The 26,951-nt window shown below is 40.9% G+C and overlaps 1 protein-coding gene across 1 annotated transcript in view; it reads left to right on the plus strand.

Moving 5' to 3' along the window:
- LOC147880346 (uncharacterized) overlaps nucleotides 1–26,329 on the plus strand; it is a 53,030-nt gene extending 26,701 nt beyond the window's left edge. Inside the window, exons 9-11 of the mRNA XM_087370926.1 lie at nucleotides 2,515–2,605; nucleotides 18,418–18,669; nucleotides 25,815–26,329. Of these exons, the coding sequence (XP_087227052.1) occupies nucleotides 2,515–2,605; nucleotides 18,418–18,669; nucleotides 25,815–25,961 (490 nt within the window). The 3' untranslated portion in view covers nucleotides 25,962–26,329. The remainder of the gene's footprint in view (nucleotides 1–2,514; nucleotides 2,606–18,417; nucleotides 18,670–25,814) is intronic.
- The last annotated feature ends 622 nt before the right edge of the window (nucleotides 26,330–26,951 follow it).

A 26,951-nucleotide genomic window follows, 5' to 3' on the forward strand; every position in this document is an offset into this window, starting at 1 on the left:
ATGCAAAGAGCTGTGTGTGTGTTTGTGTCTCTCTCTCTCTCTCTCATGCTTTTGAATTGTGTTTTGGAAGGAAGCATCACAAACGTCATAAGTGACCATTCATTGTAAGGAATGGCAGCGCTCTGAGAGCTCAGACCATTCATTGTAAGGAATGGCAGCGCTCTGAGAGCTCATGGTAGTTTGAAAATTGCTAGTGAAGGGATGACCCTTTTTGATAGAACCTACACGTGTGGCGTCATGCAGGTCCTCTCCACACGCACTTCTTGCGCTTCCTTCCGTATACCTTTGTTGCTCTCCATTCGCCCCTTCTTCTTAGTGTCTTCTCTCTTTTTGCTTTGCTTGGAAAGTGCTCTTATACCAAGTGAAATGCAAAGAGCTGTGTGTGTGTTTGTGTCTCTCTCTCTCTCTCTCATGCTTTTGAATTGTGTTTTGGAAGGAAGCATCACAAACGTCATAAGTGACCATTCATTGTAAGGAATGGCAGCGCTCTGAGAGCTCAGACCATTCATTGTAAGGAATGGCAGCGCTCTGAGAGCTCATGGTAGTTTGAAAATTGCTAGTGAAGGGATGACCCTTTTTGATAGAACCTACACGTGTGCCTTTGGTCATGATGGAAATTTAGATTCTTTCTAGTGTAGGAGAAATTGAGGATTTCCGTTATTGAATTTTTCTTGTCTAAGGTGGTAAGAGGCGTGTCATAACAAGGTGCATAAGGTACGAGACCCTAAGACTCTTAACGTTTACAGGCGTTAGTCATGTTTTTAGATGCATGAGGGAGCAAGTCAAAATGTCTGTGATGTTATTTACCATTGCATCACATATAACAAATCTGTGTCAAGGTAGACATGGCTAGTTGCATGGAAGCCCTTTTAAGAAAGTACTCACAAACACGGCATATGCACAAAGTAATAGAGGAGAATCACACTACGCATGGAAATATCATATGAGAGGAATATCATATGAGAGCATAGGTGTGAGACACTACAAGGGTAAATAAGAGATTTTTAGGGAGGAGATTCACTTCAAGTAAGACATGTTATCTTGGACGGAAGCATCACAAACGCCATAAGTGGCCATTCATCGAATGGAATGGCATCACTCTTAGAGCTCATGGTAGTTTGAGTATTGCTAGGGAAGGGATGGCTCCATTTTGATATCTACATGTCTTTGGTCATGATGGAAATAATTAGATTCTTTCTAATTTAGTAGGAAGTGAGGATTTACGTTAGTGGATTTTGCCTTGTCTAAGGTGGTAATGGCGTGTCATAACAAGGCGCATAAGGTACGAGACCCTTAGGTTTTTAACGCGCTTAGAGGGATAAGAGGTGTTAGTCATGTTTTTAGATTTTATTTTCCAAGGATGGGGAGTTGACTCAAAACTGTCACATTCATAAGACATGTATATGTACTCATGTATAAGCACCATTGATCAGCCTGCATTATAATTGATTCATGAGAACTAAAGCCAAAGAAGTTTAACACTCAATATATATTACAAGTGCAATTCAATTGAAAGCTGATATATCATATATGATATAACTCATCACATAAATTGAGAATTTGAGTGTGGATGAGCTTGAGAGGCTTAACATGGATGATCATCAATTATGAAATTATAACCTTGAGCAATGGAGAGGCTTTGCAATAGTGGAGATGCCATGCTAGAGAGACTATGGTATGGGCATAAGCATGTGAATGTATGGGCAGTGAGCATGCTTAGAAAGATTAGAAGTCTCAACTATCCAAGGTATGAATTGCTTTGACCTAAGTTCTTATAACTGGTAAATACAACTTACCAACATCAATACGCTACGTTCACTTCAAATCCCACCAACTCAAATACCACTGTAATTGATACGCGAGTGAAGCTAATAGTTGTAAGATTGTTCATTAAAGACTCACAGTCATGTGACTTCGACATTATTGTGCCAGGGGTCGAGAGATGCCACACAATATTGGCATTTTGGATGCTACCACTATTGAGGCATCAAGTAGCATGCTTTAGTGCATGTCACATAGAACATGGCTCATGTGGACATGCCATAAGCTTTCACGTCTATCATCTATATATCAAGTCTTGAGTTTATTAGATTTAATTCATGTTAATTATTAAAAAATATCAACTCAACTTTCCCCCTCTCTTTTAATGTATTACAAGATGAGTGACATCATCATTTTCAATGAATTAATGTGGCATGGAGAAATTTGGAGAGACAAAGAGGATATACATTTAAATAATTTTGGAAAATAGCACGTGAAAAGCACTAAGATGATTCCTTCTTTTTAAAGAATGATCTTAAGATGTTATATATGAAGTAGTTTTTCTCAAATACTTGTTGTACAATTCTTGCACCAAAGCATGACTTTATTATCTGCCATTTTGTGCTTGAAGTCAATTTATTTATGCATAAATATGTGTGGCTATGCTTGTTTACAATTATTTGGTTTGTGTTTGTCGCATTCGTTGCAATAGTTACCATTATTTCAAGACTTACATCACTTGCCATTTGACAGAGGAATATGTTCACCATTGACTGGTTGGAAGTCACCATTGTGTCTAGATCCCCTTTCTATCGGAAAGGATGGGAGCAATTCAATGCTAGAGGTAATTTCACATTTTCTTAAATTTTTTGATTAGTGGATAGATGGAGTCATATGTGATTTAATATGGTTGGATATTTATAATTCATAAAAGCTCATGGATGTTGCAATGTCTGTGGCTATATTCGAGTGTTCTTGCATCAAATTTCCTTACGCGTATCCCAAAAAGGATAATAACCAATAGATGGGTAATGCGCCATTTTAAATACCATTGCAAGTGAATATTGTAAGATAGCATTCATTGATCGTTGTGTGTCGAATACTCGGTCGTACTCAAGATATAATTTATCTATGGCTCACTTTAGGAGGGTCCACGAGCAAGAACAATGCCTCTTTTAAGCTATATTATGCAATGGTGTAGAGGAGTACTAGGTTCATCTTTGGTACCTAATTAGTTATATGAGGAGATCGAGCTTTATTTATAGATAGGATCTCTTCAATGTTGGGGCCTCCAAGACTTGTTAGTCATCCTAGTCTACTTGTAAAAAAGCAAAGAATCTCCCTCTTGCACAACCTTTTGGAGTGGCCTTGAAGTGTCTTGAAGCATTCACTAAGTGCAACTTCAAATCAGCAAATTCTGCCATCTATTGTGCAATATTATGATCCAGTGAGGGAGCAGATACCTGGGATGTTGAGGCTACTTCTACCCGATGTGCCGGAGTCATGACACTTGTAGATGGCTGAAACGCGGACTCAATTTGATGGGCTGCCTCCTTCTTCAAAGCAATGCGAAGAGCCTCTTTGAAATTACTGGGATTTTTGCTTAGAACCTTTCCACGCAAGGTAGAATCCAAACCATAAACAAATTTGCTCATCTTGAGATGTTCCATTGCCCATGAACCTTTAGAATCACCCGTAGAAGATGAAGAAGACTCAACCATATGCAAAGCAGCTTGTTGGTACTTGATGAATAAATCCTCATACCTCATAGCGAAGGTCGAAACTGACTCTCCTTCCTTTTGGGAAATCTTCTATAGCTGCAATAACAAGGAATTTGGTGACTCCAATGTCCCAAATCTCTCCTTCATTGCCTTGACCAAGCTTTCCCAATCATCCTTGGTATCTTTTGGCAAGGCCTTGAAGGCCACACCCTCCAAGAAATCTGGAAGTATCTTAGCACGTTCCTTCATAGACCAACGAGTCAAGCAACATGCTCGATTGAATTTCCAAAGGTAACTCCTCGGGTCTTCTCCTTCTGATCCACGGAACACTGGAATGTTGTACATCTTGTACAGAAAATGAGCACAAAGAAGAAAATCTTTGCTTGTAAACAAGATGAGATTGTGAGGTTATGATAGGAAAATCCTAGGCAAAACCTACTTGGCGTCTCCACCAAAAGATGTGACACAAAACTGGGGGTTTGGTTTTGGTCACGTCTCAACCCACAAATTGAAGAAGAGAGAAGAGATTTGGGCATTAGATGAAGCTTAAAGAGACACTCACTCTCTCTCTTCTCAGATCAAAACAAAGATATAGACGTCAAAGGTGAGGTTTTACTCTAGCATTGAAAATTAGAAAGGCTGAGGGGAAGCATTGATTTGAGCTAATCAGTCAGCCCCAAAAGTAAGGGCGAGCTGTTGTTGGAAGAACATCTTTTGACTCAACACAATGTGAATTGATGTGAAAGGCGTGAATTGATAGGGCTGATTTGGTTGAATGGGACGGTTGCGATGAAACATAGATCTCGCAAAGACGAAGATTCTGATATTAGTTTCATTCAAAACGGAGCTTGGAACAGAAAGTTATGACGGTTTTTCGAAAGGTTCTCAAAATTTCTCCAAACAACAGACCCGACCACTCAGACAACAATTAACTTTTATTCTACTAAATGGAACAAATATCTGAATACATCAGTAGATAGATCTTGAAAAGACAAAGATTCTGATATAAGTTTCATTCAAAACGGAGCTCGGAGTAGAAAGTTATGACCATTTTACGAAAGACTGTCAAAATTGTCCATACCGGACTGCAGTTATGGAAAGGGCAACGATCTCCTTCAGCAGAGAAGTAGCTTCCCAGATACATGGCAAATTGAGGTCGCCCAAAGGAGTAGAGAGTACCCTCAACACGGATCTAGAAATGACTCACTCATGTGGGTACACTAAGCTTTAGAGCGAGGATAGAGGAGATGGAAGAAGAATGAGAGAAAGGAAGCATGAACTTTATTCAAAACATCAAAAGCAAGAAGAGGGGTATATATGAGAGCCTAATGCTCTAGGGAGAAGGAAAAAGATAGGCAAAGCTAAATACAAGTGATGGCATAACTACGAAGGGAAGAACCAGATGCTGGAGAGGGAGGAGAGACGTCTCTTTTATAGAGCAATTCTCACCCTCCTTCACCTTGTTACATTTTCAGCCAGTAGATTCCTTCACCCCCTGGTGACATAAGGACATGGGTCACCATCAAATGTCCTTTTGGGCACATTTTGACAAGTGTCCCATCACAAGATCCTCATGACTCTTTAAAAATTGATAAAGTCAAGAGTCTTTCCCCTTGGAGCCCATAGGGATCCTCTCTTTTTCATATGTCAACATCCTCCATATACCACCTTGGAATTCTAGAAGGATTCCTCTTGACTTTACACTCTTCCACACTCCTCCACATGCTCTCCATGTGTTTGGCATGTGCTCTCCATATTATTTTAGTACATTATGGAGGCCATGTAGTCATTTGGCCCACTCAAAATACATGACTTATTTCTATTTTCCCAATTACAAAGCAAATAATCTCTCTATCAAACCATTCTATCCCTGTACCAAGGTATTTATAATTCATATCCATGGTATTTACAATGATGCACTCCACTCATAATCACATTTGCAATCATTTTCACTAATAATTCTAATTAGTGTCAAACCCTCATTAATGATTACATGAAATAAAGTTGTCGACATCAAAAGATTGACAAGCCGCAACGAGAGTAGCTGCAAAGAGTCATCTCCCGCCACCAACTTCTCCGTCACGCTTGTTGGTTCTTTGTTTCCATGGCTAGGTTTTGTCACCTTGCGGGCCCCACAAATCCTCCCACAGGTTTCAAAACAAAATATCATTTTTTGTTGTCACAGTACAATGGTGGATGGATGGCCAACTCAAGAGTCAATAGAATATGTTAATCGATTTTGAGTTCAATCGAATGTACCATGCATCTTTCGTCCTTATTGATGAAGGATTTAAAGTTAGCTACTTCTTAGTTGCTTTATTTTGTTGGAAATATGTGGTGTCAAAATGGTGAAAGCCAAGTTGGACATTATGACATACATCAGGCCACCCCAGCTTCATGTGCCTCTCGTACCTAATTTTTGGAAGTAGAATATACATAGTCTAGAGAGTACTTTCCTCTTGGTTGCTTAATTGAATAGATGCCTTGACCCTAATACACCTATTATATCTTTTATGCCGAATTATGTGCACACGTGTACTTTCCTCTTTGTGTGTGTGCACACACGTCTCTCTCTCTATGTATGTATGTATAGACATATATAGAGATATATATGTAGGTGATATATGTATGTATGTAGGTATAATATAAATAAATAAATAAATATATATATGTATAGGATAAACAGAGGTGCAAAGGTTAAAGGCTGAGGCTGAGCAAAAATATTCAGCATAGAGGAAGATAGGTTGTGACTTAGGAGCACATATATGTGCGAGTGGAGGCTTGAGTATGCCAGTACAGATCATTAAAAATTGAAAGTGCATTGTCGTAAAGAATGGTGGGTTAGAATGTACATTTCCTCTAAAAAATAAATAAGTGTGTTATACATGTGTATGTGTGTGTGTGTGTTGTGTGTTTGTGTGCATGCACGTGCGCTGACAATACACCCACTGTTTTGATGCTGCTGATTTAAGTCAGGATGTCCCTATAGCTAGTCCTTGCTAAGCATGATGAAGTCCATGGTTTTCATCCCTGTGAGTAACTATGATGAGATTAAAACTGCACTAAGTTGTATTTTCAGAGGATGAGTTTGGGCATTTTCCTGGATTCACTTAAATATATGTTTCTGCTGTATTAGCAGATATGCAGATTTCATCTTGTGAATGTTGCTATAAATTCTTCCTATCTTAAGTGGTGTGCTCCTCAGTTAAGAATTCTTTCTATCTTAAATGGTTAGTTGCTCTATCAACTATCTTTTGCTTAGAGAATCTCATTTGAAAGGGACTAAAGGAAAATACTGTTTAGTCTTCACAACGGTTGTACCTTGAATAATAAGAATGTGGACTATTTTTTTTGATTAGAGCCTTATGCTTTTATGCTTTATGCTGAGTCTATTCCTTCACCTTGGCACGATTTTTTTTGTATAAACTGTTGCTCAAGTGTGCATGGGTGTGTGCATATATGTATTTGTGAGGGTATAAACAATATACTATGGTCTACACCTACTGTTCGGCATTAATGATGTCGCCTAGGATATCATAGTACCTAGTCCTTGCTGTGGGTGATGGAGGTTATGGTTGATTGCCATGTCTAGATACATGTTTGCATACAATCATATTATGAGTGACTATCATGTCTATGCAGCTTATGGTTGACCTTGTGAGTTGTTGACCTTGTGAGTGTACACACACACACACACACACACACACACAGTGTGCGTGTGCGCACGTCTCTCTCTCTCTCTCTCTCTATATATATATATATATATATATATATATATATCTGTGTGTGTGTGTGGGTGTGCATGTGTGTGTGTGTAATTGTACATATATATATATCTGTGTGTGTGTGTGGGTGTGCATGTGTGTGTGTGTAATTGTAAAGTTATGACAATATAAATACACTGCACTGGATTTTACAAAAAAAAAAAGTGTGTAATTGTACATACACCTTTTTTTGGGGGGGTGAAAATTTTGATGCTTTATATAACAGGGTAGCTACCCTGAAGAGGGAGATTTGCCAAATTACATCAATAGAAAATCTCACTATATGACAAGTATACATCATGTTCTATATAATGAATTTGCAGACAATCAAAGAGAGATTGTTGCAAAGAGTGCCTAAAAAAAGAGAACCTGAAAAATGTAGGATCACCAAAGACTCTATGTTTTCTATCCTTCCATAGAGTCCATAGTGCCCAGTAACAAACCCAAGTGAAAAACGAATCAAACTCTTGTATGGGTGGATGAATCCCAAAAATCCAGAAGAACTTCCCAAAGGTAGCATTAGCCTTTAGGAAATCAAGTTCTCAAGCATTGCCAAAGGAAGCCGAAGAAATCACGAAGAAATCAGGAGTAGGGGGGCAATGCCAAAGAAGATGAGGCACAGTGGTCCGTGGAGCCAAACATTTACGGCAAAGAGTTGGAGCAATATATATGCTTGCCAAAAGTTGCCTAGATGGAAGAACCCCTAGCAAAACACGCGACAAAAAAACATGTTGTCGGAGGGGAATTTTTGAATGCCAAATATGTCTCATTCTTTTCTGCCACCAGTTTGCAGGACGATTCATTTGCCAAAGCTGATTGGCCTTTTGAGAAACCCATGGCAGAGATAGAAATACTTCACACACACACACACACACACACACACATTTTTTTGTTGAAAGGGAGAGCTATAATACATCGAGAGAAAATCTCACTATAGGACAAATATACATCATGATCAAAGACATGAGATTGCAAGCAATCAAAAAGCGATTGCCGCAAAGCGTGTCTGAAGAAAGAGAAAGTGGGAAAAACAGGATCTCTCTCTCTCACACACACACACTCACACACACACATTTTAAAAAAAAAGTGAAATCTTATATTTCTCAGTGGGAAATCTCAGAAGAGGTGAAAACCCACCATGAAGTACAAAAGTAAAAAGATTACAAGTAGGCCCCTAAGAAAAGCCAGGAGGCTAGCTGAAAACTAGAAAAGATAAAATGTTTACATGTCACTAGGGAATGCAGATAACCAAAAAACTCCAAAAACAAAAGGAGGAAAATATGGATTTACATGCCTCCAGGTGGCGGCATAAAGACAATATCCTCCAAAGTGATCCCTTGTTGTAGCAAAAAAGCATGGAGTGAAGTAGTAGTGTCATCAATAGAATGCAACTTCTTTTGGCCTTTGTGATTCTTCTTGACATAAGCTGGAAGACGAAACCGTTGAATCACAGGATCAAAAACCTGTTGCAACATAGGATGTATATCCTCGATTATAAACGTACTTTTTGGGGGAGGAGAAGCATCCTGAGTATCTTGCACTCTAAAATCCAGTCTTTTCCACTGTATCATCATCAACTATATCAGAAGGAGAGAGATCCACTTGCATATCTTTCTCTCTGAACTCCATAGGCTGCTCCTCATTACTATCATCAACTATATCTGAAGGAGAGAGATCTACTTGTAGCTCAATGGATTGCGACTCAATAATCGGAGAGGTTGCTTGAGAGTCAAAGCATACTAAAAGAGACTTCTGAACCAAAGAGGGCTCCGTGTCTGAAGCTTTGCCATGAGATTGCACTCGTCTCCATACTTTTTAATGCTTTTCTTGCTCAAACTTATTAGACTGGAGAGCATGAGGAAAAGGTAAAATGCCCTTCACAACATGAGATTGACGTGAGGGTGAGGGGCAACTCCGAGCAAAGTGACCAATTTGCCTGCACTTGTAACACACATTCGGAAAGGATGCAAAATGTAAAGGAATGCTAAATGGATGTGCCAAGCCATAATCAATATCCAAACATGAGGGTATAGGTTGCTCCATATCCCACAGAATGCAAATTTGGATGTCCCTACTCATGACCAAGAAATCCTGCTTGGGAAGATGGAAGACTCTCCCTAAAAGGGCTGCAAGGGAGGAAATATGTGGGAGAAGAGGTATCGGCAAAGCCTTCAAAGTGACCCAGACAGGATAAAAACTCATGAGATTTTTCGTTGGGTCAAATAACGGATCCCAAGGCATAGCATAAGCACCATGTACCCCTGCCATATTACCCAACTGATACACTGTGTCCAGAGCAGTGCAATGAGCATAGTAAAAACCCTTGCGTAGAAAGACAAAAGATTCAATTTTATCATTACCAACTGCTGCAGTGGACCAGGCTCTCAACATCGACACGTTCATTATTCTCCCCATGAAGTAGAGGCACACTCCATGTTGCTGCGCCTGGAAAATACCATGAACGAGGGGCTCAGGAGGAAGAAATCCTTAGCTTCCAACACAGATTTCTCACAGAGACATCGAAGAAGCCCTAACTGCAGAGACGAAGGGGGACAACTCGAATAATCATATTTGGTCGTCTTATCAGGCTGAGCTGAGGTCGAGTAGTGACTCGCTCTCTTTTTTTTCCCCAAGACCTTTCAAAGGTGAAGCCAAAACCGATTAAGGGGACTGTGGGTCTGATAGAAAGGGGGAAGCTTGCAGCGAGGAAGGAGAAGCTGCTCCAAGAGAGTCCATTTGAGACGAAGAAACCGAACGTAGAGAAGCAGTAGCGTGAGAGTGAAGGGAGGGTTGCAGTGATGAAAGAGAAGCTACGCCAGCAGAGGGTACGGGAGATGTTCGAGCAGAGGGTACGAGAGATGTCGAGGGAAACGGCAGAGCCTGGAATAAAACTGTCGAGGGAGTATCTATAGATGGAACACAAGACGGTGGCTCTAACAAATTATCCACAACGGAAACTGACTGTGGATGCAACGGAATAGAAGATGGTGATTCGGGATGAAACGGAACTGTAGCAAGACCAAGAAAAGCAAGCGATGATGATGGAGGAGCGAGCTCCATCCTGAAACACACACATCCTTTTTTTTTTTGGGTGAAACCACTGCATTTATATAAGAAAAGCTTTTTACAATGAGAATAGTCTACATAATAGACTACTCAGAAAAATCAGAAGCAGTCATCTTCACGATAAGCATCATACAGAGATTGTCGTGATGAGGCTCTGAAAAACTCATAAGGTTGGAGCAATGGTTGCCCCAAGAAAATCTGAAGACCAAGAAAAGCAAGCGATGATGATGGAGGAGCGAGCTCCATCTTGATTGAAACACACACATCCTTTTTTTTTTTTTGGGTGAAACCACTGTATTTATATAAGAAAAGCTTTTTACAATGAGAATAGTCTACAGAATAGACTACTCAGAAAAATCAGAAGCAGTCATCTTCACGATAAGCATCATACAGAGATTGTCGTAATGAGGCTCTGAAAAACTCATAAGGTTGGAGCAATGGTTGCCCCAAGAAAATCTGATTCCTTTGTCTCCAAACAGTCCAGAGTGCCCAAAATCTAACCCGAGTATTGAGCCTGTACTGAAGTGAACCGCCCAAGGATCCAGAAATATTTTCCAAATCGATGAGTAGGGAAACACAAATGAAGACAGTGTGAAATACGATCCAAGAGAGCTCTGGAGTGAATCGAAACACACACACACACACATGCGTGCGTACGCTTTTTATGTTTTGGTGAACATTGTTGATACTTTATATTACAGAGTAGTTATCCCAAAATGGGATGTGCCAGACTACATTAGCAGAAGATCTCACTATATGACAAGTATACATTAGAGTCTATGTAATGAGTTTGCAGACAATCAAAGAGAGATTGCTGCAAGGAGCGCCCGAAAAAGGAAAAAGTGGAAGATAGGACCACCAAAGACCCTATGATGTCTATCCTTCCATAGAGTCCAGAGTGGCTAGTAGTGAACTCAAGTGAAAAATAGGTCAAATTCTTGTCCGGGTGTCTGAATCCCAGAAAGCTAGAGAAACTTTCCAAAGATAGCATTAGGAAATCTAGTTCTCAAACGTTGCCCAAGAAGATGCAAGAAATCACAGTTGTGGGAGCAATGCCAGACTACATTAGCAGAAGATCTCACTATATGACAAGTATACATTAGAGTCTATGTAATGAGTTTGCAGACAATCAAAGAGAGATTGCTGCAAGGAGCGCCCGAAAAAGGAAAAAGTGGAAGATAGGACCACCAAAGACCCTATGATGTCTATCCTTTCATAGAGTCCAGAGTGGCTAGTAGTGAACTCAAGTGAAAAATAGGTCAAATTCTTGTCCGGGTGTCTGAATCCCAGAAAGCTAGAGAAACTTTCCAAAGATAGCATTAGGAAATCTAGTTCTCAAACGTTGCCCAAGAAGATGCAAGAAATCACAGTTGTGGGAGCAATGCGAACGAAGATGAGGCACAGACACCCACAGAGCCAAATATCTGTAGAAACAGCCAGAGCAACATGTCTGCGTGCCAAAAGTTGCCTAGACAGAAGGACCTCCACCAAAACTTGCCACAAAAAAACTTGTTGTGGAAGGCGAATTTTAGAACTCCAAATCTGTCACAATCTTTTTCGCCCAAAATGGGATGTGCCAGACTACATCAGCAGAAGATCTCATTATATGACAAGTATACATTAGAGTCTATGTAATGAGTTTGCAGACAATCAAAGAGAGATTGCTGCAAGGAGCGCCTGAAAAAGGAAAAAGTGGAGAAGGTAGGATCACCAAAGACCCTATGATGTTTATCCTTCCATACAGTCCAGAGTGCCTAGTAGTGAACTCAAGTGAAAAATAGGTCAAATTCTTGTCCAGGTGTGTGAATCCCAAAAAGCTAGAGAAACTTCCCAAAGATAGCATTAGGAAATCTAGTTCTCAAACGTTGCCCAAGGAGATGCAAGAAATCACGGTTGTGGGAGCAATGCGAACGAAGATGAGGCACAGACACCCACGGAGCCGAACATTTGCAGAAACAGCCGGAGCAACATGTCTGCGTGCCAAAAGTTGCCCAGACTGAAGGACCTCCACCAAAACTTGCCACAAAAAAACTTGTTGTCGAAGGCGAATTTTAGAACTCCAAATCTGTCACAATCTTTTTCGCCCATAGTTACCAGGGAACAGGAACGCTTCGGGAACAAGGAGGGTCACAATGAGAACGTTTCGGGAAAGAAGAACGGAAATTGGAATGCCCCGTCATATGACACGTCATCAAATCACATGGAAAGATACCAAAATATGCTAAGAATAACTAGATGGAGAGGGGGACTGAGTAGAAGGGAGTGGAAGGAGAGGGGGCGAGTGGAAGGAGAGGGAGCTGAGACCAAAATATGCTAAGAATAACAAGATGGAGAGGGGGCTGAGTAGAAGGGAGTGGAAGGAGAGGGGGCTGAGTGGAAGGAGAGGGAGCTGAGACTTGAGTAGAAGGGCTTGGGAGCGGAGGGGGAAGAGTAGAAGGGAGTTGAGAGTGGAAAAACCCACTAACAAGCCCCATCGCATTCTCGGGCGTTCCATGGCGCTCCCAGCACTGGGTACGTTCTCGGGCGTTCTTGGTAGGCCCTCCACTTGGGAGCAGCGTTCCCATGTTCCATGAAGATAGAATGCTAAGAATAACTAGATGGAGAGGGGGCTGAGTAGAAGGGAGTGGAAGGAGAGGGGGCTGAGTGGAAGGAGAGGGAGCTGAGACTTGAGTAGAAGGGCTTGGGAGGGGAGGGGGAAGAGTAGAAGGGAGTTGAGAGTGGAAAAACCCACTAACAAGCCCCGTCGCATTCTCGGGTGTTCCATGGCGCTCCCAGCACTGGGTACGTTCTCGGGCGTTCCCGGTAGGCCCTCCACTTGGGAGCAACGTTCCCATGTTCCATGAAGATAGAATGCCGTTCCTTGGTAACTATGCTTTCGCGACCACTTTGCACGACAATTCATATGTCAAATCTGATTTGCCCTGTGTGAAACCTAGGGCGGGGGCAAAAGAAAACACACACATGGCGTTCCATGGCTTTCCCAGCACTGGGTACGTTCTCGAGCGTTCCCGGTAGGCCCTCCACTTGGGAGCAGCGTTCCCATGTTCCATGAAGATAGAATGCCGTTCCCTGGTAACTATGCTTTCGCCACCACTTTGCATGACAATTCATATGTCAAATCTGATTTGCCCTGTGTGAAACCTAGGGCGGGGCAAAAGAAAACACACACACACACACACACACACACAGAGGATGCATCATAAAACTCCTATTGTTGCAAATGATGTCGCTTGGGATATCATAGTTCTTAGTCCTTGATGTGGGTAATGGAGCTTATGGTTGACTGTCATGTCTAGATACATGTATATGTACATTTCATACTATGAGGGACTGTCATGTCTATGGAGCTTATGGTTGACCTTGTGAGTGACTGTCATGTCTAGATACATGTATACATACATATGTATGTATGTATTTACACACTTTTTTTTAAAAGTGAAATCTTTTATTTATGTGTGGGAACCCCAAGAAGAGGTAAAAACCCACCAATAAGTACAAAGGAAAAATTTACAAGTAAAGCCTCAGAGCAGAAGTCATGAGGCAGCCAAGTAAAAAGTTACAAGATCAAACTGGAGGAGGATCAAACACAACATCCTCCAGTTTTAGATTGTTGCTTTGCAAAAATTGATGCAGTGAAGAAACTACACCATCAATAAAAACCAGCTGTTTTTTGCCCTTGTGATTCTTCTTAACATAAGCTGGAAGCCGGAATTTTTGAATCACAGGGTCAAAAACCTGTTGCGTCATAGGATGAAAAGGCTCCAAAGGAAAAGAAACATATGCACCCTGAACAGAAAGAGACTCTGGCACAGTCTTCACAGACATAAGAACTGGATCAATATTTGTACTCTCTGAAGAAGGAGCACTTGGCGAAAGAGCTGCATCAAATAAATCACGACTCATCATTTCAGCATCAGTCGGGATAGCAACCTGAGAGAGATCATGTGGATCATCCTGTAAAATCCTCTCTGCACGGGGCACATCCATATCCTGAGGAGAGAGAGACTAATGGTGCTCAATAGGGGTGCGATCCTGAGCTTCTCTAGCAAGAGAAAGATTGGCCGTAGAAGAAGGCTTCTCCAATGAGGCCATAGCAGAAACCGGAGGAGAAGGGAGAGTAACCTTGACAGCTGAAGAAGGAGCAGGAGGAGTGGGTCTGGATGCAGAAGGGCAATCATGTGCAAAATGACCAACCTGTCGGCATCGATAACATGTAGTGGGAAAAGATGCAAAATGCAGCCTGATGCGCATTGCATGGGCAAATCCCAAATCAAGATCCAGAGTAGATGGCACGGGCTGCATCATATCCCACATCCCACAAACGCAAAGGCGAACATCACCGGAAGATAACATGTAGTGGGAAAAGATGCAAAATGCAGCCTGATGCGCATCGCATGGGCAAATCCCAAATCAAGAGTAGATGGCACGGGCTGCATCATATCCCACAAATGCAAAGGCGAACATCACGGGAAGCTTGCAAGAACTCTTGTTGCGGAATATGAAGAGGCCTTTCCAAAAGCGCTGCAAGAGTAGGAAGATGCTGACGAAGAGGCACAGGCAGCGCTTTGAGAGTAATCCAGACCGGACAGTGAGTCAAAAGGGTAGCAGAAGGATCAAAAAGTGGATCCCAGGGCATCACATAAGCAAAGAAACCAGCCCCAGGAACACCAGCACGACTGACTAGCCACTCCACTACATCAGTCGAAGAAACGTGGACATAATAAAATCCTTTGCCTAGACCCATTGCGGCTTCAACCCAACGACGAAGATGAGCGGCAGAAAGAACCCTGCGCATAAAGTAGAGACAAACTCCAAACTGCTGAGCCTGTCGAAGACCTGAAACCAGAAGGGGAGAATCCAATGAACAAACAAACGGGGAACCCGATGAAGTTACTTGGAAAAGTCCCGAACCGTGTTTCGTGGACTGGCCCTACAAAATGAGAAGAGGCGAGTCTTCTTTCTTTCACCAAATCTCGTTTTTTGTCCTTAACCTCTGAAAATCAAGAATGAAAATTAGCACATAGCCTTAGCAATACAAGGAGGAACATGCTTCAACACTCACAAACCGAAATCTCACAAAAAATGAACCTACATTGCTTAAAGCGACACACCTTGAAAAACTTCCTTTCACACAACATTTGTGAGAGAGGCTAAACATAACTGACACAGAAGATCTAGTTGAAGGGAAGAGAAAGGGCCATCTGCGAGATCAAGCTTTGCCATTTTGAAAGAGGATGAAGAAGGCAAGTACCGCGCTTCTCGAGCAGGAGGAACAGAGGAAGCATAAAAAACAAAAGATGTTTCGGGAGCTTGTATGGACGACCATACAGACTGTATGGATGGCCATACAGACTGTACGGGTTGTACGGACGGGGAATCTTGAACGGAGAATCCTGTAGGGACAGGGGATCATGTACGGACGGAGAATCTTGTATGGATTTTGCAGGTACGGATGGAGGTGGAGTAGGTACGGTCGATCGCACCACGTGTACCTATATGGAGGGTTGTCGGGAGGGATGTACGGGTTGTATGGAATTTCGTACAGATGACGGCAGCTGTACGGATGACGATGAAGACTGCAAGGAGGAAGACAAGGGCTGTACAGGCAAAACCAGGGACGGAACAGAGGCTGTCGGAGTAGAGGATGAGGAGGTCTCCATCGCTCACCTACACCACCACACACACGTATGTATTTTACACACACACACACACACACACACACAAATTGTGTGTGTGCGCACACATCTCTCTCTCTCTCTATGTTTGTATGTATGTACAGTACTAGCATCATCAATAACATCAGCAACCGTGTTGGGCGCAAATGATGTCGCTTGGGATATCATAGTACTTAGTCTCCGCTGTGGGTAATAGAGCTTATGGTTGACTGTCATGTCTAGATACATGTATACGTACATATCATACTATGAGCGACTGTCATGTCTATGGAGCTTATGGTTGACCTTGTGAGTGACTGTCATGTCTAGATACATGTATGGTATGTATTTACACACACACACACACACACACACACACACACACACAGAAATTGTGTGTGCGCACGCATGTCTCTCTCTCTCTATGTATGTATGCATAGATATATATGTATGTATGTATGTATAGATATACATATATACATATACGTATGCATGTATGAAAGTATGTATTTATGTAGGTATAATAAATAAATAATAAATAAATGTGTGTATGGATGTTTGTATGTATGTATTTGTCTATTTGTGTGTGTGTCTGTGTATATACATACATATACATATACATATACATACACACACACACACACACACACACACACACACACACACAACTATATATATAGGAGAGAGAGAGAGAGAGAGAGACACACACACACACACACACACACACACACACACAATTTCTCTAACGTATATATATGTATATGTAGAAATTGTGTGTGCGCACGCACGTCTCTCTCTCTCTCTCTCTCTATGTATGTATGTATGTATAGATATACATATATACATATACGTATGCATGTATGAAAGTATGTATTTATGTAGGTATAATAAATAAAGAAATAAATAAATATATGCGTGTATGGATGTTTGTATGTATGTATTTGTGTATTTGTGTGTGTGTCTGTGTATATACATACATATACATATACATACATATACATACATATACATATACATACACACACACACACACACACACACACACACACAAAACTATATATATAGGAGAGAGAGAGAGAGAGAGAGAGACACACACACACACACACACACACACACACACACAATTTCTCTAACGTATATATATGTATATGTATGGAGGATACATTACAAAACACCTTTTTATTTCTCTAACATCCCTAATCGTTAGGTGAGAGTCTCCTATTTTGCTATGGTACACTTGAGGGTTGATGGGCTGAGATAGAACGGAAAAGATGCCAAAGGGAAAGGATTGATTGTGTCATTGAGGTTAAGAGACTCTTGATTTGATTGAGATAGTAGGGAGAGCTAAAAGGTTCCCGGCTAAGGTATAGATTTAGAGTTGCCTCTCTGTCTAGAAAATTGAAATTGTGACTCTCAAGGATTTAAGGCATTAATGGTGCTGGTTGTGTGCACTTATTTGACAGCCGGTTTGTTGTGAATATTGAAGATGTATTAAACATTCTAGACTTCTTAAATATTTGCGCATGTGAAACATCTCAAACAGATGGTATTTGTCAAGTAACTTGCAGATCTCTTATAGCATGTCTTGTATTTCTGTAAACGCTTCTAAAATATGTACTTTCAGTTCACTTGAACAACTTGTCGTACAACCCGCATGCAAAGGCTTCTACAGTTTTCTAAAATGGAGCCTCGTCATCCATGTTATGCAAAGAGTGACTGCCAGGATTATTAGCTTCTCTCGTCGTATTCATGAGTGCTCATTGCTAGCAACTTGGGAAGGGCCATATTGGATATCATCTTGAGTGCATTGGACTTCCCCATTGAGTCCTTGATTTAATGGTCTAAAGTTCTAAATCTTTATAGGGCTTTATGCTGTGTATGCATACTCTCTTGATATAAAATGTATGCAAGGATGTTCACTTTCGAACCTTGACACATAGGAAATTTGCAAAGGTATAGAGTCGGCATAGGGTTTACCAATTGCTTTTTCGATGAACAAACCTCATGTTGATGTAGAGAGGGATTTATTACTGATTTGCATGAGGTTCAACAATTGGAAAGTATAGACTTCTCTCTCTTTTTCTAAGTGCTCTCTCTCTTTTATCTTGTGTTTATCTAAGTGCTGCTCTCTCTTTATGTAAGTGCTCTCTATCTTTTATCTTGTGCTTATGTTATTTATCATACATGAATCTTGTGATTTTGTATAAATAATTCCCCTAAGATTTGTATATTTGTTTTGTATAACATCAAGGTTTAAATTGCATATGGTTTTCTAGATTTGGGCCCCAAACTCAAATGGGTTGTGATAGTGGAAAAGGAACGTTTGCTCGAATTTTATACACAATCAAATGTGTTTGGTACTCAAGTTAATTGCAAAATATCTTCATTTTTTGTCAAATTAATTAAGGATATGCGAGATTCTTTCTAATCAAAGCAATGGTTTGTCGCTAGGATTTTTCCAATCCTATGTGCGAGGAGTACGGGACAGATGCGCTAAGCTTGATGGAACAGTTAAGTCAACAAGCTGCATCTGCATACATCGAGGCTGAAGAGATTTTGTTGAATGACGATATAGAGCATCATTTGTCACAACAGTCTTTGTCACAACAGCTGAATAGTTGTGGGGATTACAAGGAGAACTTCATGGCTTTGGATGGATATACTGGAGTTGATGGGGCTTCCTCCTCTCCCAGTTGTCTTTTGGTATGTTAATGCCATGCAAGTTTTCTTTCAAATTGAGATCACCTTACTGTGTGCTGTTGTGTTGCTAAAAGAGATTCCCGTTTGTATGTTTGGTTTTATTACAATATTTGAAACTAGAAAATGAGTATTGTGTTGTTTGTTTGCAAAAGGATATGAGACACTTTGATTCTTAATACCATATTTGGAACTAGAAACGGTCTATTGTGTTATCTGTTGCGAAAGGGTATTAGATATACTGCGTTGAGTTTGATAATATTTCTGGTAAGGAATAGAGTATTGGCACCTTGTAGAATTGGAGAACCATTTTGGTAAGGTGGGGTGCTCTAGAAACTCTCAAACATAGTGGTTAAGTCAAGTGTTGTTATCCTATTGTCAACTGCACAAGATGGCCATCGTAGGGACCGTACATCGGCACGTATGCAAGGGTAAAAATGATGCTCAATGATCACTAGGACGTATAAGGATAGTTGTGTGTCGTATGTTGTGATGCACATAGCCATGGAATGAGGATCGTAATTGCATTTTCTAGGAGGCAAGACGCTCGAATCTTCTTGCAAAAAACACATGTAGAAGCATGCTTTTGAATGATAACACATGAAATGTGTGTGAGAGAGAGAGAGAGAGAGAGAGAGAGAGAGAGAGAGAGAGTTTATAGAAGCCATGCATGGAGTCTAATAAACAATCAAGCATGCATGGACCGTACATCGGCACGTATAGAAGCCATGCATGGACCGTACATCGGCACGAATGCAAGGGTAAAAATGATGCTCAATGATCACTAGGACGTATAAGGATAGTTGTGTGTCGTATGTTGTGATGCACATAGCCATGGAATGAGGATCGTAATTGCATTTTCTAGGAGGCAAGACGCTCGAATCTTTTTGCAAAAAACACATGTAGAAGCATGCTTTTGAATGATAACACATGAAATGTGTGTGTGTGTGTGTGAGAGAGAGAGAGAGAGAGAGAGAGAGAGAGAGAGAGAGAGAGAGTTTATAGAAGCCATGCATGGAGTCTAATAAACAATCAAGCACATAAAAAAATAGTTGTGGAAACTCCCTAGAGAGGGACCGTTTATATGTGAATGACACAAAAGAAGCAAGCATAGATTATTCTCATCCATTCCAAGTAGGCACTTATATATAGCCAACCTTTTCATGTGCAGGATCATTGTGATAATTAAGGATGACAAGAACACGTCTATGCTGGTGGTGTTATTATATAATTACAAATACAAGGATAGGCAAATATATAGATATGAATATACACATTGTACATTTGTGTGTGTGTGCACACATCCATCCATGCATCCATCTATCCATTTATACATATGTCATACATACAGACAAATTTTTTTTTTTTTGTGTGGAATCTTTTGAGTCATTATATTACAAAAAAAGGTCATACATACACACACACACACACATATGTATATATATATATATATATTTATGTGTCTAAGTAAAGAAATGAAGGAGGATGCATTCAAGCACACATGAGTGTGGGCAACATGCAAAAATGTGTGTTTATGTATGTAGGGGGCGTGGGCATGCTGCCATTTTCAGCCTGTTTTGTGCTCTTGTCCCGTGGGTCAGACACCATCAACAGCTGTCTATTTCCCCTTCTTCTCTTTCATCCTATTTGCTCTCTCTCGAAGATCAATTTGCCATTAGTGCTGTACATTTCTCTTCTATCTTGATGCCATAAAGCACAACATTCCCTCTCTTCTATGCTCTTGCCATAGTGTGAGATCATCATCGTCCAGGAAAATCTTGGTACCCTTCAGTGTTGTCCTCATGCACATGGTGTCATGGTGGGTCTACCACGAGGGTGTCACCAATTGTTATGCCTTTAACCAACACATTCAATGCGTTGCTGCTCTGCGTCTTTCCTCCTTTAAAGTTTCAGGTGTGCGCTCCTTTTTGGGTGCTACTGATGCTAGTGTGCCCTTTCTAACCACTTCTTTCCATGCAAAAATAGCCATATTCTATTTTTAGGACATGTGAAATGCTCCTTGTAGGCACCTCATTTTGAACTAGAAGAAATAAGACAATAGAACTTGCATAACTTGAACTTTTGTACTATGAATTTACATCGTATTCATTATACTTATGGGCTTGGTCATGTTCAGGTTTGAAGTTAATTGCAACATATGCACCATAGAAATTGAAGGCCTCACTTGAGCATTGCATTGACCTCGATGTATCGAGTGCAGATACTACCATGATTGAAGCTTGTAATTCACCCCTTCCCATTATGGTGTTCTGTATTGGTCTAAATATTATTTGTTGAGAAGGCAATGGTGAAAAGAACAGAAAAAGAAAGAAATAAATATTAATGTCCGTGGAAGGCATCACGGGCCTATGGGACAATGTACACTAAATCGAATGGAAACTCATACAATTCTCAAAGGGCTGAAGCAAAGGGCGCGCTAGGGCCCTTGTTGAGTTCGATGCTACACTAAGCTATAGCTATAGATCTTAAAAAACTCAAAAAATCAAACAAAACTGGAGCTGCGAGATCGGAGCTGAATCAAAACTTGAAACGCGGCAGCGTAGTATCTCTCAGGTGGGCTGCAAAGATTTCCCGAATTTGCATCTATTGAGATGTCTTGAGCTATGGTGGAGGGCATGGTCTCCTTGACCTTTGTATCCGATGGGCTATGTCAAGAGTGATTCCTTGTCTCTCGGGCGATCAGGTTGGACCTCGATCGTGCGTACCCTAGTCACTCTTTGTATCATGTGTGGACTTTGCATTCCTCGTGCGGCAGTATCATGTCATCTCTCTCCACTGATCCATAGTGCTCGCAGGTCAACTAAGTCCTCTTCCACCCCATTGTGTCTTGGAGCCAACTCAAACGCATAGAAGTCTGTGACACGTCATTGTGCTCGGTTTGTCTCCACAGCCTGTGATGTTGTACTTGCATGCTGGTGTCTGATTTGTCGTAGCAGCATATCTTTGTGCCGCGTCGCATCTCAATTAGATAGAGCCCAATGCAAACCTGGTCTTGGAAATCGATCAGCCGTCGTGAGAGTGGGCCAAAGCAGTGTCTCTACGGAAAGAAGTAGTGGTATCGCCCTCTGATTTTGAAGTAGGTTGGGCAAACGCATAGGAAATGCTCCTTTGTCTCAATCTGCCCGAGTGTGCATAACCAATAGATCTGTTGCTCTCTAGGTATACTTGCAGCTCTACATGCCTCAATCCCCAGATGATGTTATGAGACCCCGCATCTATCCGATGGCAATCCTCAATCCATGTAAGACTCCTTTGCCCTCAAGCATTTCGGGTTTGATGATGAGTCCATCCTCCAATACTCTCAAGAAGTCGTCGTGAAGAACTGGACCTTGGTAGGCAGCTCTTGGTCCCCCCCCAAAGCGCGTGATGTATGTAATTCCCAAAGCGCGTGATGTATGTAATTGGACCAGGTCTAATCATATGATACGTTTAATCTCATCACGAGTGATCGAATCGGGTGGTGCATCTATGCTGTACTGGAAGGGGGGAAGGTGTCATGCCTAACTCTGCCTGCATTATATGATGAGGACTATGCTTTACATTGTTGAGATCACATCTTTTACTGACCAGGGAGGCGAGGGAGATACAGATTTTTCTATATGCAGATTACATAGTCCTTAAATCATCTTGTGCAAAGGGAGGACTGCAGAGGCATCTTGAGTCCTTGGAGGTGTTTTGCAGAGAGAGACTTGACAGCCAACCTTGGGAAGACCAAGGTCATGATCTTGAACACCTCACGTGCTGTGCAGCATCGGCATAGTTTCACTTACCTGGGTGAGTCAGTGGAGATAGTGCAGTTCTACACATACCCGGCGGCAATTTTCTCAGGGCCAGGTCTAATCATATGATACGTTTAATCTCATCATGAGTGATCGAATCGGGTAGTGCATCTATGCTGTACTGGAAGGGGGGAAGGTGTCATGCCCAACTTTGCCTAGGACTATGCTTTACATTGTTGAGATCACATCTTTTACTGACCACTTGGAAGGCGAGGAATCACTACTGGCAGATTTGTGATAAAGATTTTGCTATATGCAGATTACATAGTCCTTATATCATTCTGTGCAGAGGGAAGACCAAGGTCATGATCTTGAACACCTCACGTGTTGCACACACCTCACGTGCTGTGCAGCATCGGCATAGTTTCACTTACCTGGGTGAGCTAGTGGAGATAGTGCAATTCTACACATACTTGGGGGCAATTTTCTCAGGGCCAATTTTGAGGATGACTCATGCAGCCAGAGCATGGCTCACATGTGGACAGGGAGCTCTGGTTCGACTTGAGAGGCAGTGCTTTTAGCGAAGGGCTGGCTTTTCGGCACATTAGTGAGACCGACTGTCATGTATGCAGCACCTTTTTGGGGGAGCAACCTTTCAGCGGCAAAGTGGAGGAGATTGAGCGGCTACAAGTGATTATGGGCTCTACGATGATTCGGAGTAAGCTCTCAGTCCTCATCAGATAATGTAGGCAGAGTTGGGCATGACACGTCTTCAAGTTGATGCCCTTTACATGACAATAACTTTCCTCTACAGAGTATGGGCCTTACCTCGCTAGAGATTACCGAGGTAAGCACAGAGTCATCCATACGTTTAGCAGACAGTAGGGCCGACACAGTTTGGTATGCATGTGTATCCACATGGTTTGCCAGTCACGGTATTCAGAGAGAGAGAGAGAGAGAGAGAGAGAGAGAGAGAGAGATTAGACAAAAATAGCCATATTCTATTTTTTGGAAAATGTGGAATGCTCCTTGTAGGCAACCTCATTTTGAATTAGGAGTAAGACAATGGAACTTGCATAAGAAATGTGGAATGCTCCTTATAGGCAGGGGGTTTCCATTTTCCGAGCAAAAACCCCCGAGCGACGAGCGGACAAAAGGTGGGAGGGTCCCAATATATAGGCTCAAGTTATTTTTGGGGAGCAAAAAAATCCAAATTATTTCAAGGAATATGTCAGTAAATAATGAAATATTGATAAATAGATATAGATATAAATATACCTTTATATAATATACATATATAATGTCTAAGTGGTGACTTATTTATGACTTTAAAAAATCCTTTCTTTTCCTTTCACCATTGGTTGGATCATGAAATTTTGAGCAAATATCATCTTTATAGTTTCTCAGGATGACCTAAGAAAAATATATAATACCTTTTTCATAGACCCTCTAAGTGTATTTTGCCAGAGGAATATGGTTTGAAGAGCTTGGCCCCACCCTATTCCGCCGGCGGAATACCCTTGGAGAGCCTACACAGAAGGAGTCATAACTTTTGCTCCTTAGCTCAGATTGAGGAGCTGTAAAAGGAAAAAATGTTCAGAATCTCATGATCTATGCAATGGTAGGCTTAAAATTACACTTTTTATAGTTATAAAGGAGAAAAATTAAAAATTTCAAGATGTTTATGAGAGTTACAACTTCTCCCTAATTCATATTATGGTAAGGAGTTCAATAGAGACCACATGTCCTTAAAAGTACTTAGGTTTGGAGAATTGGGAATATTTTAAAAATCCCTTCCTTGGCTTCTCATATTTGATAATGTATTAGAGATTAATTTATGATCAATTATAATGGCTTCAAGTATGAGGTTTCCAATATCTTTTTCCTACTCATCCAAGGAATATGGTATACATTGTTATATGAGAGCTTCAAATATGGGATTGCTAAAGATTAGGGAAACTCTTTTAAATTGATTTAATTACCATAATCCTCAAAAGAGAGTATGGTAGGAAGGTATTTATAGGAGTTTCTAAAGTGTTCACTATTTGTTAATATATAGATGATGTTCTCTAAAATGAGGGTTATAATGAAAAATAAGTAAGTATATGGTTCCATAAATGAGAAATTAAGAAAGAATTGTATATTCCTTTGAGAAATAAACAAGCATGGTTGGTATCAAAAATTATTGCTCGGACTTTTATGCTTGTAGGTTTTTGCTCGGAAACTATGCACATCCTTATAGGCACCTCATTTTGAATTAGAAGAAATAAGACAATAGAACTTGCAGCAGAACTTGAACTTTCATATAAATAATGTGCATATATGATGAATTTACATCACGTCCATTATGCTTGTGGGCTTGCAGATGTTTGACTTTGAACCTATTTGCAACATATTTGTCTAAATCTTATTCTTTGTTGAGAAGGCAATGGTGAAAAGGCTGAGCTATCACATCTTGGTGGTGGTAGATTGTTTGGCATATCACATCTTGGTGGTGGTAGATTGTTTGGCATTGTTGAGCTGTAAAGGGCTAGGTGAAGGTAACAAAGAGTGCTATATTGCATGAGCAAAGAAAGAAGTGTTTCTTTGTACAAGGTTCCTCCCATTTTTATCGTTCCCACCCTTGAAAAACAGCAAACCTCAGTGCCTAGATTGTAAGTTGATGCTTAAGCTCCCTTGGGGTGTTACATTCTATCGGATTTTGATGTCAAAGCATTTATAGCTTCAAGATACTTGTCAGGACTATTTTTTTGCTGAGGCGTTGGCAGGTTTTGGTTATTAAACAAGGGTTACATGTTGGAGATGAGATAATCATGTATGTTGGTCTCCGTAGAAGAACCGAGTTGTAATACAATTCATGCAAAAGCTGATGGTTGAGAGATGATGGGACAGGACAATTTCCACATGATCGGAATCGTTGCATGAATGAAGCTCATGTTTTTAGAACGGTTACATTTACTGGGATAATGGGTTTCACCCAGTGCAGCTTTTGAATTCTTGTTCTCTAGGGAAATGATATCCCAAAATAAAGATAAACAAAGATGATTCCATAATTAGGTTTTGATAAACAAGGATAAACAAAGGTTTTGAATTCTTGTTCTCTAGGGAAATGATATTCCATAATAAAGATAATCAAAGAGAAACTGTATTCCTTGAATGATACCAAAATCTGGCTCTTTGAAAGGCTGCAACCACCTTATCGTGTTACGTGCGTTTGGTGCTGATCCCTGTGTGTACTAGCGTTTGGTCAGGTTTTAATTTGGTGACTCCCCTATCTCCAGTTACTTTCAATATGATTGGAAATTTCATTACATTATGCGTGCTCTCATTCAGTTTCAGTATTAAGCTGCAACAGAAAGAGTTGTGTTGTTTCCATTGCTGGCTTATCAGCTAATTGCTTCATGTTCTCAGGTGGATACCTCGCCATGGAATGTTCCGTCCCTTCTGACTCCAGGTCGTGGCGGATCTTCCGGCTATGGAGAGATGAACCAATTGATATTTGGGAGCTCCTCAGACCTTCCAAGTCCGTCTTTATACCTGCTTCGTGAATGCCGATAGATTTCTATTGTGATATTTATAAATTGAATTGGGTAAGACCTTGAGCTGTTTCCTGAGGCTACGGTTTCCCCACCTAGAAAGCAATATTGGATTTGTTGGCTTTTTGTGTTGCTCCTGCTCGGCTTTTGCTGGCAGACAGAGTAGGACAGTATTTACAGAGCAGAAGAATGCTTGATTGTGTCCCTCCAATCATGGCTTTTTTCTGACAAGGCAAATGTGATATATGTATAGTACACCTATTAGATCATACACGCATATTCTTCTCATAAACACATTCTTTTAGAATATTCCACTGCTACAGAAACTGGCTTTGAAGCTTCTGCTTTCTTGAAAGATTATTTTCTAATGGCAAGAATATTGGTTGGAAAGTCTGTTGCTAGAGTTTCAGCTATGACGATTATTCCGAGGGCTTCTTAGCAACTCTCTCTCTCTCTCTCTCTCTCTCTCCCCCCCTCTCCCCTCTCGCTCTGACCGACTGGCTTTCAAGTGCTTATGCTCTCATTCGTTTTACGAGAGATGATATTGGAGCGATTTTGATAATTGTATTTCATAGATATAATAATGCTGGTGCGTCTACTTACTAGTGTTGTGAAAGGATGCTCTCCTTAAGTAACTAAATAGTCCCTCGGGGGTCAATTTTACCACCTAAGTTTATCAAAATCTAGTGCTAGACATGAATACAAGACTTCAGAATGTACAATATGGTCAGAATGAGAGTTGGCAGAGCTGCGCTCCACTCTTTCAGTTTATGGACACGAAGATTGGAGGAGTAGATTCATTGCATTTACCTATGCATGGTTGTACCCCTGCATTTCCTACCCTCCTTTGCTAACAGAGTATTGTCTTTGGGGGTAAAGTCTACCTCCTAAGTTTATTTAATTCAATGCTGAACGTGAATATAATATGGTCAGAATGTGAGTTGGAAGGGCTGCACTCCACTCCTTTACCTTACATACACGACGATATGGTCAGAATGTGAGCTGGAAGGGC

The sequence above is a fragment of the Dipteris shenzhenensis genome, chromosome 32, assembly GCF_047967505.1.
Source record: "Dipteris shenzhenensis isolate YYH24624 ecotype China chromosome 32, Dip_SZ_1.0, whole genome shotgun sequence".
NCBI classification, from domain to species: Eukaryota; Viridiplantae; Streptophyta; class Polypodiopsida; order Gleicheniales; family Dipteridaceae; genus Dipteris; species Dipteris shenzhenensis.